This window comes from Seriola aureovittata, chromosome 3 (genome assembly GCF_021018895.1).
Source record: "Seriola aureovittata isolate HTS-2021-v1 ecotype China chromosome 3, ASM2101889v1, whole genome shotgun sequence".
In the NCBI taxonomy this organism is placed as follows: Eukaryota; Metazoa; Chordata; class Actinopteri; order Carangiformes; family Carangidae; genus Seriola; species Seriola aureovittata.
The window spans coordinates 29680995-29694364 of NC_079366.1; the positions used below are offsets into that span (position 1 = coordinate 29680995).

The 13370-nt window shown below is 40.1% G+C and overlaps 2 protein-coding genes across 3 annotated transcripts; one reads left to right on the top strand and one right to left on the bottom strand.

The window, feature by feature from the left end:
• The first annotated feature begins 307 nt into the window (after positions 1–307).
• On the top strand, positions 308–5755 carry LOC130166328 (V-set domain containing T-cell activation inhibitor 1-like). Of its 2 annotated transcripts, none has more exons than XM_056371871.1 (5): positions 308–579; positions 1955–2281; positions 2392–2481; positions 3389–3478; positions 4499–5755. In XM_056371871.1, the coding sequence occupies exons 1-5, from the start codon at positions 522–524 to the stop codon at positions 4543–4545; spliced, it is 612 nt and encodes a 203-aa protein (XP_056227846.1). In that variant the 5' UTR covers positions 308–521; the 3' UTR covers positions 4546–5755. The 2 variants fall into 2 exon arrangements, with proteins under 2 accessions (XP_056227846.1, XP_056227847.1); XM_056371872.1 differs by having other exon boundaries at positions 1958–2281.
• Positions 5756–6390: 635 nt separating this feature from the next.
• Positions 6391–11434, bottom strand: LOC130166327 (butyrophilin subfamily 2 member A1-like). Its single transcript, XM_056371870.1, has 5 exons — positions 11308–11434; positions 7765–8103; positions 7551–7619; positions 7366–7464; positions 6391–7237 (listed from the first exon to the last, which is right to left on the bottom strand). The coding sequence occupies exons 1-5, from the start codon at positions 11354–11356 to the stop codon at positions 7152–7154; spliced, it is 642 nt and encodes a 213-aa protein (XP_056227845.1). The 5' UTR covers positions 11357–11434; the 3' UTR covers positions 6391–7151.
• Positions 11435–13370: the final 1936 nt, after the last annotated feature.

A 13370-nucleotide genomic window follows, 5' to 3' on the forward strand; every position in this document is an offset into this window, starting at 1 on the left:
CAGATGTTTTTCTTTTGTGCATTTTCATGTAATTATAATATTATTATTATTATTATTATTATTATTATATTATTCAGTAGCGACAGTAAAGGTGGGAGGACTGTGGGGGAATAACATGCACTAAATGTTCCTTCACTTGCAGGAAGGGAGCATTACTCATTATGCCTAAAAAGATGCTCTATTTATAGAAAGATCACCCACTGCGCCAGTGAAATTGTAAACGCTTTCTGTCTCCAAAGTGGGCGTGGTCAGCTGATATACAATGTGACAGCAGCAGTACAGTAGCTAATATTTTACTTACTTAGGCGTACTTGTTTGCATCCTTTGTAAAATACAAGAACGTCACGTTGCAACGTTACAACTTGTTGCAGCACATCGTTCTTTCAGAGCATCTTTGGATCACACATGGGTAAAAAGGAGGGACAGTTCAAAAAAGGGGGTGTGTTCTGTAGTCGGTGTTTTTCCTCTGTGCTGGTTCCCGTCACTCTGAAGCCGGCAGATCTTCAGAAGCTTCGCTGTGAATGAAAATGAAACTTTTTATTTTCCTGAGTCTTTTCTTCGTCGCTGGACGCGTCACCGGTGAGTTGCAGCTCCGTTGTTCTTTGATACATTGTTGCTGAGAGTGACGTTCTAGAACAGTCACAGAGGTTCTTGTTTAACTCGCCCTCATTGATTCTAACAGAACGATATCTGTCGGTATTTACCGCCACAGGAACAGACTGCAGCCTCTGACTGATCGAACAGTTAAATCAACCTGTTTGATACAGATTCGCTGTCGCGTGCTGAATGCTGTAAAAGCCCGCGCGGCAGCAGAGGTTGTATCAGGATCAGTGTTCTGTTCGCTAGTTATTACCAGTTAGTGTGCGGTCTGCGTCGTGGTCCTTGTGGTCCGGACCGGTTGCTCAGTCTGTAGCATTTTGCTAATCAACCGCACACCTCTGTTCGCATCTTCCTCTCTCCTTTGGTCACGTGGTTCACCGTTAACTTTAGTCGTGCAGCTAATGGCCGCTGTGTAACTATTACAACGTCACGTTTAACCATCCTAAAAAAGGAACTCACTTCTTCTGCGAAGTTTTAGCAAAGAAGATATAGTTTTATAATCAAAATTTTATCCGAGGTTTTTTATTAATAAATGACTATTAATGAAGATATGACTGTTGTTGTGTTATTATTATTCACAATTATACACGAAAAGTCATAATTTGTCAATGAAATGTTCTTTTGTAGTATATTTTAAATTTGTGTGATGATCTGTCTGTCGGAACCAGTTGTCCTTGTGGTCCGGACCAGTTCAGTGGTCCGTCTCATGGTCCTTATCCACCGCTCACCTCCTCTGTATTAGAGATGTGGTCTGTTTCTTACCAGCTGCCAACAGTTAGTTTATGTGCTGCTGCTGTAGGACCACTGCTACTTGGTCCTGTGGTTCTGTGTTTACAGGTGTTGTTCTGTGTTTACAGTTGTTGTTCTGTGTTTACAGGTGTTGGTGTTGTTCTGTGTTTACAGGTGTTGTTCCCTGTTTACAGGTGTTGTTCTGTGTTTACAGGTGTTCTGTGTTTACAGGTGTTGTTCTGTTTTTAGAGATGTTCTGTGTTTACAGGTGTTCTGTGTTTACAGGTGTTGTTCTGTGTTTACAGGTGTTCTGTGTTTACAGGTGTTGTTCTGTTTTTAGAGATGTTCTGTGTTTACAGGTGTTGTTCTGTTTATACAGGTGTTCTCTGTTTATCTGTTCTGTGTTTACAGGTGTTGTTCTGTGTTTCTAGGTGTTGTTTAGTAAAGAAAAAATCACTTTCTAGGAAGCTGCTCTGTAAGTTTTTGAAGCAGCACGAGGACACTTGAAGATTTGTTGCACCATTTAAAAACGATGCAAACTAAGATCGTTAACGTATTAAAAATGTCTGTTTTTGGAAGTTAGTTATTCAGGTTATTGGACTAAATATGAAGTTTATTTTCCCAGCAGCCTCTGTAAATCAGACGATGGAGGCAGAAGAAGGCGGCAGCGTCTTTTTCCAGTGTCACCTGGATCATCAAGTCAACGTGTCAGGTTCACCTGTGAAGTGGAGTAAAGACGGCAGCTCGAATGTTGTCCACCTTTACATTCGTAGACAAGATCAAGCTGACGCCCAGAAGGAAGAGTTTAGAAACAGGACGCTTCTCTTCCATGAAGGCTTGAGCAGAGGAAACGTGACGCTGCAGCTCTCCTCTGTGCGGCCGTCTGATGCTGGAGGATACAGATGCTACGTTCGACTTCAGGGCGCCTCTTGTTACTTTACCCTCACAGTTGGTAAGCACACTGAAGTTAGTGCTGAACTTGTGTCAGAATTCAGCTGTTGTTTGTCATGTTTAAGTAAGTTAAAGTACTTTGGTTCAGTATTTGTGTCTCATTTGAAACAGGTCGAAAAGGCCAAACAAACAGAGCACAACAAGGTGATTCCAACACAACCAGACCTCCGCCTGAAGACCTGACCGAGCCAGACGACACAAGTAAATACCTGAGTCCTAGTTTTTACCAAGCAAGGTTCTAATAGTTGGTTAAAACTGACATTGCCAATGATATTGTATTGTCCCATTTAAATATGAAATACATTAGGAGACTAGAAAATAAACTGGATTAAGGCAGGTAGCTTATTTTAAATATACCAGTTCAGGTAAGAATAAACAATTGGACATAAATAAAGTTTAGGGTGGGGGAGGGTTTATAATGAAGTACATTATGGCTTTATTAGATTCTATGGCTTTAGTTTTAGATGGTATAAAACAGTGCACGTTATAGCTTACAGTCATAAATTCAGTGTTCCCCAGTAACGAGCCTTGAGGTCTGCCAGTTAGTGACCAGTCAACATCTGTCTAGAACCGGGCCTGAGTCATTGTTGACATCATCACAGTGAGACTACGTCCACACGACTACCTTTTCTTTTGAAAACAGCGTTTTCAAAACCAAAACAATCTCCGTCCACACTAACACACCTGAAACACATACATGACCATTCACGTAGACTGGGCGTGCACGAGCCGGTGTAAACAGGAAGTAGATTGTCTTCTCTGCAGTTGATTAGTTGCAAAAAAAAATACTATGAGGGAGGAACAACAGAGACAGCTGTAGTGTTAAAATACAGACTTTAACTGAACAACAGCTGCTTGCAAAGACAACAAGGTCAGTGACACTGTGATTCATTCTCATGTTGTATTCACCACTGGTAGTCCAGGCTGATGAGAGCCAATCAGGAGAGACTCTGAGTGTGACCTCATCGTTTCCAAAGGCGACAACACAACCCTTGTGTCTTCAAACTAAAATGAGATCAGCAGCGTTTCCAAAAGTCAGTTCTCAGTGCTCGAGGTCTCTGGAGTCGTGTGGACGAGACGAGGAAACCAATATCCTTTGTGATTTCAGGACGCAGACTCAGGGAAGTCACTGCCGGCATCGTTCTCACTGTTGTTGGATGTTTCGGATTCCTGGTTCTGATGATCTGTAGAACGACCCGTAAGTACAGGAACATTTATCTTCTTTTCTGCATTAATTGGTCGTAAAATCTGATCTTCATCTAAGTCACAGGTATAGACAATGACCAATAATTAAACTCTCCTGAGCTTCAGCTTAGTTAGACAGTCTGCTTACCGGCTCGTCAGGCCACAAAACCTTTTCCCAGTTTGTGGTTTGTCGTGTTCTTCTTGTACCGGTTTCTGTTTTCCTAATGAAAGATTTAAAGCAAGCTGTAATTAGGAAATCTGTAAGTATCAAACAAACACTTTATGAATAATCCGAGTTACATCAAAGCACAATGATGAAGCACATTTTCCATATTGTAAGAAGAAGCGAGACTTCCTCCAGTTACATAAAGACAAGACTGAGATTGTTGTGTTTGGGAGGTTGTTAGAGAAACTCATTGATGCCTTTATATCCTCCAGAGCCGATTATTGCAACGCTCTCCTCACTGCTTTACCACTGACTAAAACTAAGAGCAGAGAGCATATTACTCAGACCTCAGGTCCTTGTTGTGGTTTCCAGTCAGATTCAGAGCTCAATTCAAAGTTTTACTTAATGTCTTTAAGTCTCTAAATGATTTGGGCCCCAAATGTATTTGAGAAATGTTCCATGTAAATGAGCCACATCTGCAGGAGCAGGTCAGTCAGTGGAGCCCACAGTGAAAGGGGAAGTTTGGGGTTTTTTGTGTGTGTGAGGTGTTTTGGACACTTTTACTGGAACGATCCAATATCTGTTTAAATGAAGCTTCATGATCAAATCCGCCCAAACTGTAACTGCTACAAACTGCTGTATTCTCCTCGGCCTTTATTCAATCTGTTAATCTTGCACTTTGATGAGAATTTATCTATTTTATAATGTATTTCATAATTATACTGTTTCTTTATTGTGCTTTTTACTTCTAGCAACATTGAATGAACCTCTGTGTGTGATAAATACATTTGCTTATTAATAACATGATGATGACTCAAGTCAAAACTGTAAAATCTGTGTCACAAACAACTTTCCGTTTCCTCACAGTGATTCACAGCAGGAGGCACGAGGTGGGGGCGGGGCAAGAAACCTGAAACCCAATCAAAGGAGGCGGGATGAAGACCCAGACAGCGCTGCCAGAACGGCTCCTGAAACATCAGCTGGAGGTGAAGGCAGGAGAACGACCAATCAGCAAAGACTGACTCAACATCTGTGATGAATGACAGTAACTTAATTCTTCATTTATAGATAGATGGATATTTTTTTCATTCACTTGGGGCAATTATTATATACGTACTGTATATGGGGAAATATTATTATATTTAAGATTTTTCCAATCTTGACTTTAGTCTGTGACGTTTGGATTGACAGTATTTCTCCATCAGTAGCGGTTGTTGCTGAGCATGTGGTTTTTAAAATGTGATTTGTCAGAAGGGTTAGCTTAGTTAGCATCTTTTATTTGTGCATATGGTTTGTTAGCTTGTAACTGGACGTGGCTGATGCATTGTTAGCAACTGTGCTAATGCTAAATCTTGCTCTCTGCACTGACGAGGTTTCAGGTTTATTTAGCCCCGCCCCCCCGTCCCCACAAGCGGACAGGATTGGTTCCTTAGCTTTGTGACGTATGAAACTCTGACCGTCTGAATGTGAGTTTATGAACGTGGCTCGTGATAAGTGTCGTGTCGTGAGGGAGGTGACCATCGTCAGAGCGGTCGCTGATCTCTCAGACCTCGGTCAGTGTCAAGACGATTTCTGACTCGTGGTTGTAAATACAACGTTTGGCCGGTCGACGACAGCCGCCATATTGGCTACTGGCACTTTCACAGGGCAACAGGACAATCACGGATAAGATATTATATAAATATACTGTATTATGTAAAAAACACTTTCTTTTCTCACTTTAAATTAAGTTATTTCACTGATCGACCTTTATTAAGAACACCACCTCACATCTCCGTCAGTGTAACTAAAGCAGCGTTTTGTCTCTTTTGTCCAGCACTTTAAGTTTCGTGTTTTCCGACTGCGGCTCACTTTGTGGTCGATTTACAAGTAACTGGTCAAACAAACTTCCTGATGACGTGAAAAACAGTCGTGCACTGCACACTTTATTTTCTGTTTGTTGTTTGCGTCTTTTAGAGTGAGATGTTATTTAATGTTCCTGTTTTCCAGTCTTCTTGAATATAATGTATTTTAATGTTTGTGCTGTATGAAGCTCCTTTTTAACCTGTAATGAAATAATTAATAAGATCTGCCTTTTTATCATCACTATCGCAGCTTTTATTAAATAGTTTTTGTTACTTTCACAGATCTCACTGTTGCTGTTTTTGGACGAGTTTATCTAATCAGGAGGGTTTTGGTTTCATTTGTCCAGATCTTGTTATAAACACGGGCAGCTTCTTGTGGCTTTAATGAATCAGTAAATACAGTTTGCAAATTTAAACTAAATCTAAAACATGTCATTGTTTCGTACTGACGAAAGAAATGATGCAGAAGTTTGTTTTCAGTTTCTGGACTTTTCTTTAATCTTTGATTTGTTGAAAAATATGAGAATTTAACTTCATTGGACTTTTTTAAAATCCATTTTATCATCATTTTATTTATTATATTATACCGTCACTGTTTCTCATCTGATCTAGAAACTCCTTTTTAAATAAATCACATACTTGATTTAATTTAAACTATTATAGATGTGACGATTATTGATCTCAGACTATCAGATTTAGATAAAGTGAACTTGACTCTGTCTTCACTGCTGAAGTCTTATCAAACCAGGAAGTTGTGACTGAGATACGTCTGTGTCTGTTGTGGTGGAGACAGATCTCAGACAGATCTCAGACAGATCTCCGTAGATGAGGATGAATAAAACCCGTCTGTGTGGATGAAACCACGTTACAGGAGCCACTGACTCTGAATACAATAATTATGAGCAACAACAATGATGCAAAAGAAATAAAACATTTATTTACAGCAAAAGCAATTAGAGCATAAATACAGATACAGGTGGTTGCTGAAAAAACTCTTTATTCTTTATCACATTAAATTCTTATAAAAATGCTATAACACATATATTTATATGATATATATATATATATATATAAAACAGTCCTGATTAGAAACATCACATAATCTTTAATGGGTGATGTTTACCATGATTTTATTTTGGAGTCATTACAGTGTCGTGAATTTAACAATTAGTCATGAAACAAAGATTTTAAAACGCAATGAATGTTCTTAAAACCATATTAATATGCAGCTTATTACAATTCAATGTCCAGTAGCAACAATAAATAAGCACATTTAAAACACACACACACACACACTTCCTGATTACCAACAACATCTGTTCCCATTTCATTTGTATGTGTAAACTGACTGGTCCCTGTTTTTATATTAACCTGTATATTTGATTGATGTTTTCTCTATGAAATTTTCCCTTTTCCAAAACTGTGCTTCTGACCCAAACTCATCATGACTGCTGTTGTGTTTGAGTTGTGTTTAAACACCTTCACTCGTCTTCACACGGAGGTTTAATGTCACTTAGTTCAGTAGAAGCTTTGGGAATCTGCTTTTTATCCATCAGGTAGTGAATGGTTGTTGTTCTCGCTCCAGCAGCATCTCTCCACCACCACTACACCTCTGACATGATGTTTAACAAGCTGTTTCTGCAGAGTTCTCCAGGTTCTCCTCCTCTTCCTCCTCCTCATCTTCCTCCTCCTCTACCTCCTCCTCCTCCCTCCTTCTCTGGTTCCTGCTCCCTTCTTCCCTGCAGCCTCTCCACACTCCTCCCTGAGAGAGAAAAGCAGTTGGTGACACTTGTTAAAGGATGTTTGTGTTACACACATCTGTTTTTAGTTTTTACACTTTTCTTCAATCTTTGATTTTATTATTGTGAAATATTAGATTTTCAGACTTACTGATGGTTCCACGTTTCACCAGGACGATGATGATAATAATAAGAAGAACAGGAACAAGAACTCCAGCAACAACGGCACCGACATTCACCGTCTCAGCATCTGAAGGAAAATCAGAAAGTGTCCAGATGAGACGAAGAACAGTTTCTCTACAACAGTTTCCTAGAGAAAGAATCAAAGACATTTACCAGGGTTTGGTGGCGAGGTGCTGGTCATGACATCATCTGTCTTCGTCTTGTTGTGTTGGACTTTTTTCACTGTTTCAAATGAGAAATAAACTGTTTAATCACTTTTTTAAATCACGTGTTTTATTCAGGAACAAACTTCTTCACTATCTGTGATAAATACTGAATGAAATAAATCCTAAAATGTCCTGTACAGCAGTAAAGTCCTCATGCTTACCAACATTAAGGACAGTGGTACAACCAGCTCTCAGCTCTGGGACAAAACATTGGTACAGTCCACTGTCCTTCAGCTGAACTGAGGAGATCTGCAGTGTGATGATTCCTCTGCTCAGGTCTTCATGGATGAGAGTTGTTCTGTGTCTGTATCGCTCCGTCTGTGGATCAGTGAGGTCCTTTCCACTTCGATAGATGTGGACGACCTCCTCGAGGTCAGTTCTCCTAACATCCAGTGTATAATCCTCCAGGTTGACCCGGGGATCCAGATCAAACCTAAGTGTAACATCATCACCTTCGTCTGCCTGGATCGTCTCAGTCGGACACTTGACACGATGCTGTGCTGCAGAGACAAACAACATTGAGACGGTTTAAACTTCAGGTGTGGAATATGTTTGTAGATATGTAGAGAAGCAGCTGTGGCCTGAGCCTCCTCTGATCCAAGAGTTCAGTCAAATATCTTTAGCCATGTCTCACAGGAGTAAAGTCTGCAGTCTGTGACGTGGTTCTCTGAATGAACATGAAAACCCCTGGCAGCTCTCACTGTGAGTAAATCACCTGGCAGGTAAAACCAAAGCTCACACACATGCGCACGCGCAACTCCGCCTCTATGATTCCTGTGATTTCGTGTCTTGGTTTCACTTCATGGAGCATGAAGTCTCGGATCTGTTTCCACCGTGAGACGCAGAGGACGGGAGGCGGGAGCAGCTGGTCTCTTCCCCGTCTGCTCCTCACACCAACAGGAGCGGGAGTCTGCGGCTCGGAGATCAGCTCAGGAATCGAACAGTGGGGCCACTAAACCGCCACCGCGCGCTCTGCGCAATGTGCGGCAGTAGCTCGCTCCGTCTGACTGAGAGTGAGGTTCTCACCTGTTCACCTGTCTCCTGTCAAGTCTCAAGCAGGAAGGCGACATAATCTTTGAAGTTCGGTCAGAACTTTCCAGAATAAAAACTCTCAATAGGTGGAAAGGAAGCGTCGCCGTTTTACTATGTGACCAACTTCCTGTGCGCAGTTACACTGAGACAACGACGGACTCTCTATTTGCATTATATACATTATTTGCATTATATACATTATATTCTTTATATACATTATATTCTTTAAATACATTATATTCTCTATATACATTATATTCTCTATATACAATGTATATATACATATATATCAGTGGCGATTGCTCTAAGACGGCAAGGGAAGCTCAGCTTCCCCTAAAATGTCAACAAAATAAGTGTTTAAATATGTGTTGTTGTGTGAACATTTCATTGACTAAATATGCGCTAGAACACGTTCATCTTTTGTTCAGAATCAGCTGCTTATCACAGGTAACAACACGACTTCTTCTCCTTCATCCCCGCAGCGCCACAGAGCTTTACACAGTGTAGACGCCGAGTGTCTCCTGACGTCACTGGGGAAGCAGAGAGTGGGTTGTTCCACTGCAGCCAAACTAGACGGTCATTGGATAAATGCTGGGCTTTGTCCCGCCCATCGGACGCTCAGCGTCTCTGGGGGTCTATGGGACAGTGGGCTGGCCCGGACGCTCGGCTTCTGCATGATGATTGGATGATCTGTCTGAGGCTGAGTCCCTTTTTGATTGACAGCGAAATTATCATGAGCATGCAAATAACACTGCGGTTTTTAAAATGCTATATAATGCAAACGCTCCGTGCAATATATTTCAATATTGTCAATACTTACGCACATTATGTAAATATCTCTACAAATGCACGTACTTATAATGTACATACCTTCTTCTTAGTAGTTAATTTGTTATTTTTCTACTTTATTCTACTTGTTTTTCTTCCACCTCGTTTTCCTATGGTGCAGTAGCAAGTGAATTTCCCCAGTGTGGGATCAATAAAGGTTCATCTAATCTTATATTACATTAATGATGTAGTAAGTGTTTTTTTTTTAATAAAATGATAGAAGTATGAAGTATATTTCTTCCTCCACGACTAAAATCTGCTTCCTTTAGAGGGCTGATGTCCACATTTCGTTTTTTCTTACATGTAAAATAAAGATCAGAATAAAACGTCAGTGAAGTGAAAGTAATGATTACGTTAAAGCCTCAGATCGTAACACAACACTCAACAGTATAAATACAACGTGTTTTGAGTGTTATTAAAGGTTATTAATCATTTTTTAACAGTTGTATTTACATTAAACAACCAGCGAAGAAGACAATACAGTGTGGCTGATTAATGGCGCCAAGACAGCTGAAGCTCCAAACACGTACATCTGCATTAAAACACCAACATTTCGACATTAATTCGACTCTGGTTTAATCTAAAACATATCAGATTACCATTAGAGTGACTCTGACTACAAATATTTGTTGGTATATAACGTGAAAAAGAAGCTAATCGTGGTATTTTAGACGATAAACTAGCAAACCGACTCAGGGATATTAGAGACGCGGCGGCTGAACTACTTCCGGGATCGATAAACAGACGTTTTCAGCTTTTACCACTTAAATTAACAAGTTGTTGATAAACTTACTTGTCTTAAAAGTTAAAGAAAGTCTTCTGAGCTCAGACTGGACAGTTAGCTCGTCTCTTGAAGTCCTCTCTGCCTCCGCGTCCCTCCGTCTTCTTCGGCAGACTGAGCCCAGACTAGCGCCAAATCGCAGCTGTCGCCTCCTCGTCGATCAGCTGTATTTCCCGCCGCTGCTCTCTGATTGGTCGATGCGACGGCGGGCTCGATGCTCATTGGAGACGCTGACGCATTGGGCGGATGTTACGTCATGTGTTGCCGAACCCACACTCAGGACTGTGGCGGGAGTTTTAATAGAGAACTGTTTTGGCGGAATATTATATTATTACAAATTTACATATAAATAAACGGACACATTTTATGTTGTAGGCCGAAAGTGAGCTTCCCCTCCAGCAGCCGCCACTGATATATACATAAAACCAAAGCTCACACACATGCGCACGCGCAACTCCGCTTCTATGATTCGTGTGATTTCGTGTCTTGGTTTCACTTCTGTCTCCACCGTGAGACGCAGAGGACGGGAGGCGGGAGCAGCTGGTCTCTTCCCCGTCTGCTCTTCACACCAACGGGAGTGCTGTTGTGCTGTTATTAAGTTATTGTGGCTCAATTTGCCTTAATTTATTTTATTTTAATAAATCGGACGATCCTTTCCTGCGCGTCATTCCCCTCTCTCTGCCTCCCCATTTCATGTCGCTCTACTGCCCTGTCTTTTAAAGGCACAAAAAGCCCCAAAAATTATTTAAAAACAAACAAAAACAATATCGATCATAACAAACTTTAAAGAGTGTTTCAAACGTCATTCCCACCACCGACCCACCACTAGGCTCGTGTTTTTGCGTCACGTTCAAAGCTTTAAAAAAGTTATAAAGAGTTTGTAATTTACCGGTTCGTGCAGGACATTTGTCTATTTTATATAAAACTGGAAATAAACACGTTCAAAGTTACAAAAAAAAGTTGTTAAATGTTAAAACAGTGTAAAGATCAAAATCATATTAATGTGGATGGAGCAGCCTCCAAACAGACGGAGAGTTAATGTTAATGTTCAGATGTAACTCACCCAGGATCAAAGGAAAAGCGGTGAAGAGTAAAACGACCTTCATGTCCATTATTAAACTAATTCATCGAGAAAAAGAGGATGAAGTGATCCAGAAACCTTCCCGCTTCTTAGTGTGACTGTTTCAGACATGGCGCTGCTTGTACAGCAGGTGACACCGCCTACTCACCGCAACTCTGATCGTTGATTGGCTGAGAGTAATGCGTGATGCGGCAGCGAGACTACATCAGTGCGTGCGTCCTCCAGACCTGTACGTCGTGTCATTCATGTCATCAGTCACTTTACTACTGTTGTTGTAGTAGTGGATCATTCATGCAGCTTTACTTCGCGCACTTTGCTAGACTCTGCACCTGCTCGCTACAGAGCTCACGGTTGTTGATGATTGTCTAAATGAGTGAATTGTTCACATGCCAGGTAGTTACACTGCATTAAGATTATGCAATCAATAGTGGTTTAACATGTATAGTGTATATATGATGATCTATACAACCACTAAATACAAAAGACCAAACAACTATTCAGTTACCTGAGAAAATAATCACCAGATTAATGGGTGATAAAAAATAATTGTTATTTTCAGCTTTAATTTAAACCAACATCTATTTGACAGTTTCAATCAGAATTTTTTACACTTGGCTTATTTTAAACTTTGGATTTTAACTTGGCTGGTTGGTGGAGGGATAAAACCAGGAGCTGGTAATTCTAGTTTTTAGTTTCTTTTGTTATCACATGTCACGTCGCCTCCTCCTTCTTGGAACTGCTTGTTGGTCTTTGCTTTTTTGCACTGGTCAGTGTTTCTGAGTGTTTCAATGGGGAAGTAGAGACTGATCACTACACTGATAGTCTGAGTTTAATGTGGATGGGATGTCCCCTCATGTGTGACACAGGACAGAGAAGCAGAAACAGCTGCAAACTATTAACTATTAACTAACTAACTATTATTAATACTGGACACCTGAATTTACCCTCGGGGATAAGAGCATGTCCAATAAAGATATTGACCAAAAAATCTTTTGGTTTAAATACATTTCTTTTATTTCTTTTGCCAATACCCCCATTATTATAATTTATCATTATTGTATTGAGACGTGGTGTCATCCACATTCATCCTCATCTTCAGATCTGAAATCCGTCTTAACAGCATCTTGTGTCTGAATCAGTGAGTGAGACATTATTATTATTATTAGTATTATTAGTAGTAGTAGTAGTAGTAGTAGTAGTATTAGTAGTAGTAGTATAGTAACATTCTATACAAAATACTATAGATTCAAATACAGTTACATACTGTAAATATACAATAATTTACTCACAAAACCGACCAGTATTGTGCCGTAAATTTACAAGAATACAGTAAAGAACAAGTAATACACTGTAATACTAAAGTACAGTAAATAAAGAAATGTCTCTGCAGGACCAAAACTGAGTTCTTCACTTGTGCATACACATATACTGGTGCTAAGCACATGCACACACACACACACACACACACACACACACACACAGCTACTATCATGCATATAGGCTACATATCTAAATATTCAGTATATATGTATGTGCAAGCGTGAGTGTGCAAGTGCTGCCAACCACAAAGCAAAACACCAAGAAGAAACTTCCAAAGAACAAAGAACCAGCGAAATGAAATGAATAACCACAACTTTAGTTAAAGTAGGCGACACTGTAAAATATGACAAGTTGATCTAACTTTAAAAAAATGTAGAAACCGAACGCCTTTAAAAAAAACTATGCAAATATAACTATTAGTTTTAAGTTATGGCGACTTCATATCCATGTGCTAAATTTCCTTAAAATGTAATTGTGCAACTGAAAAAATGGCAACTAAAGTGAATTTGCTCTCAAGTGGAACAAGTTAGTTGGAAAGTTGGATTTACTCAGAGTTTAGGAAACTGATTGCCTTGGATAAATCAATAAGCACAACATGTATTGATAGGTTCACAGGAGAATTTCATTTGCTTGAAATAATTGTGGTCAGACAGACAGTGGACCAAACCACTGTGAGGCAGAGGGGGGGGGGGGCGGGAAATCATTTCAAATTAAAAACGCATTGT

Excerpts from the sequence above, each read along its gene's own strand:
- LOC130166328 (XM_056371871.1), top strand. The coding sequence starts at position 522 with ATGAAAATGAAACTTTTTATTTTCCTGAGTCTTTTCTTCGTCGCTGGA. Across the intron at positions 2,482-3,388 it reads GACCGAGCCAGACGACACAA|GACGCAGACTCAGGGAAGTC; the intron begins GTAAATACCTGA and ends TTGTGATTTCAG. Across the intron at positions 3,479-4,498 it reads GATGATCTGTAGAACGACCC|TGATTCACAGCAGGAGGCAC; the intron begins GTAAGTACAGGA and ends GTTTCCTCACAG.
- LOC130166327 (XM_056371870.1), bottom strand. The coding sequence starts at position 11,356 with ATGGACATGAAGGTCGTTTTACTCTTCACCGCTTTTCCTTTGATCCTG. Across the intron at positions 8,104-11,307 it reads CGCTTTTCCTTTGATCCTGG|CACAGCATCGTGTCAAGTGT; the intron begins GTGAGTTACATC and ends TTGTCTCTGCAG. Across the intron at positions 7,620-7,764 it reads TACCACTGTCCTTAATGTTG|TGAAAAAAGTCCAACACAAC; the intron begins GTAAGCATGAGG and ends CATTTGAAACAG.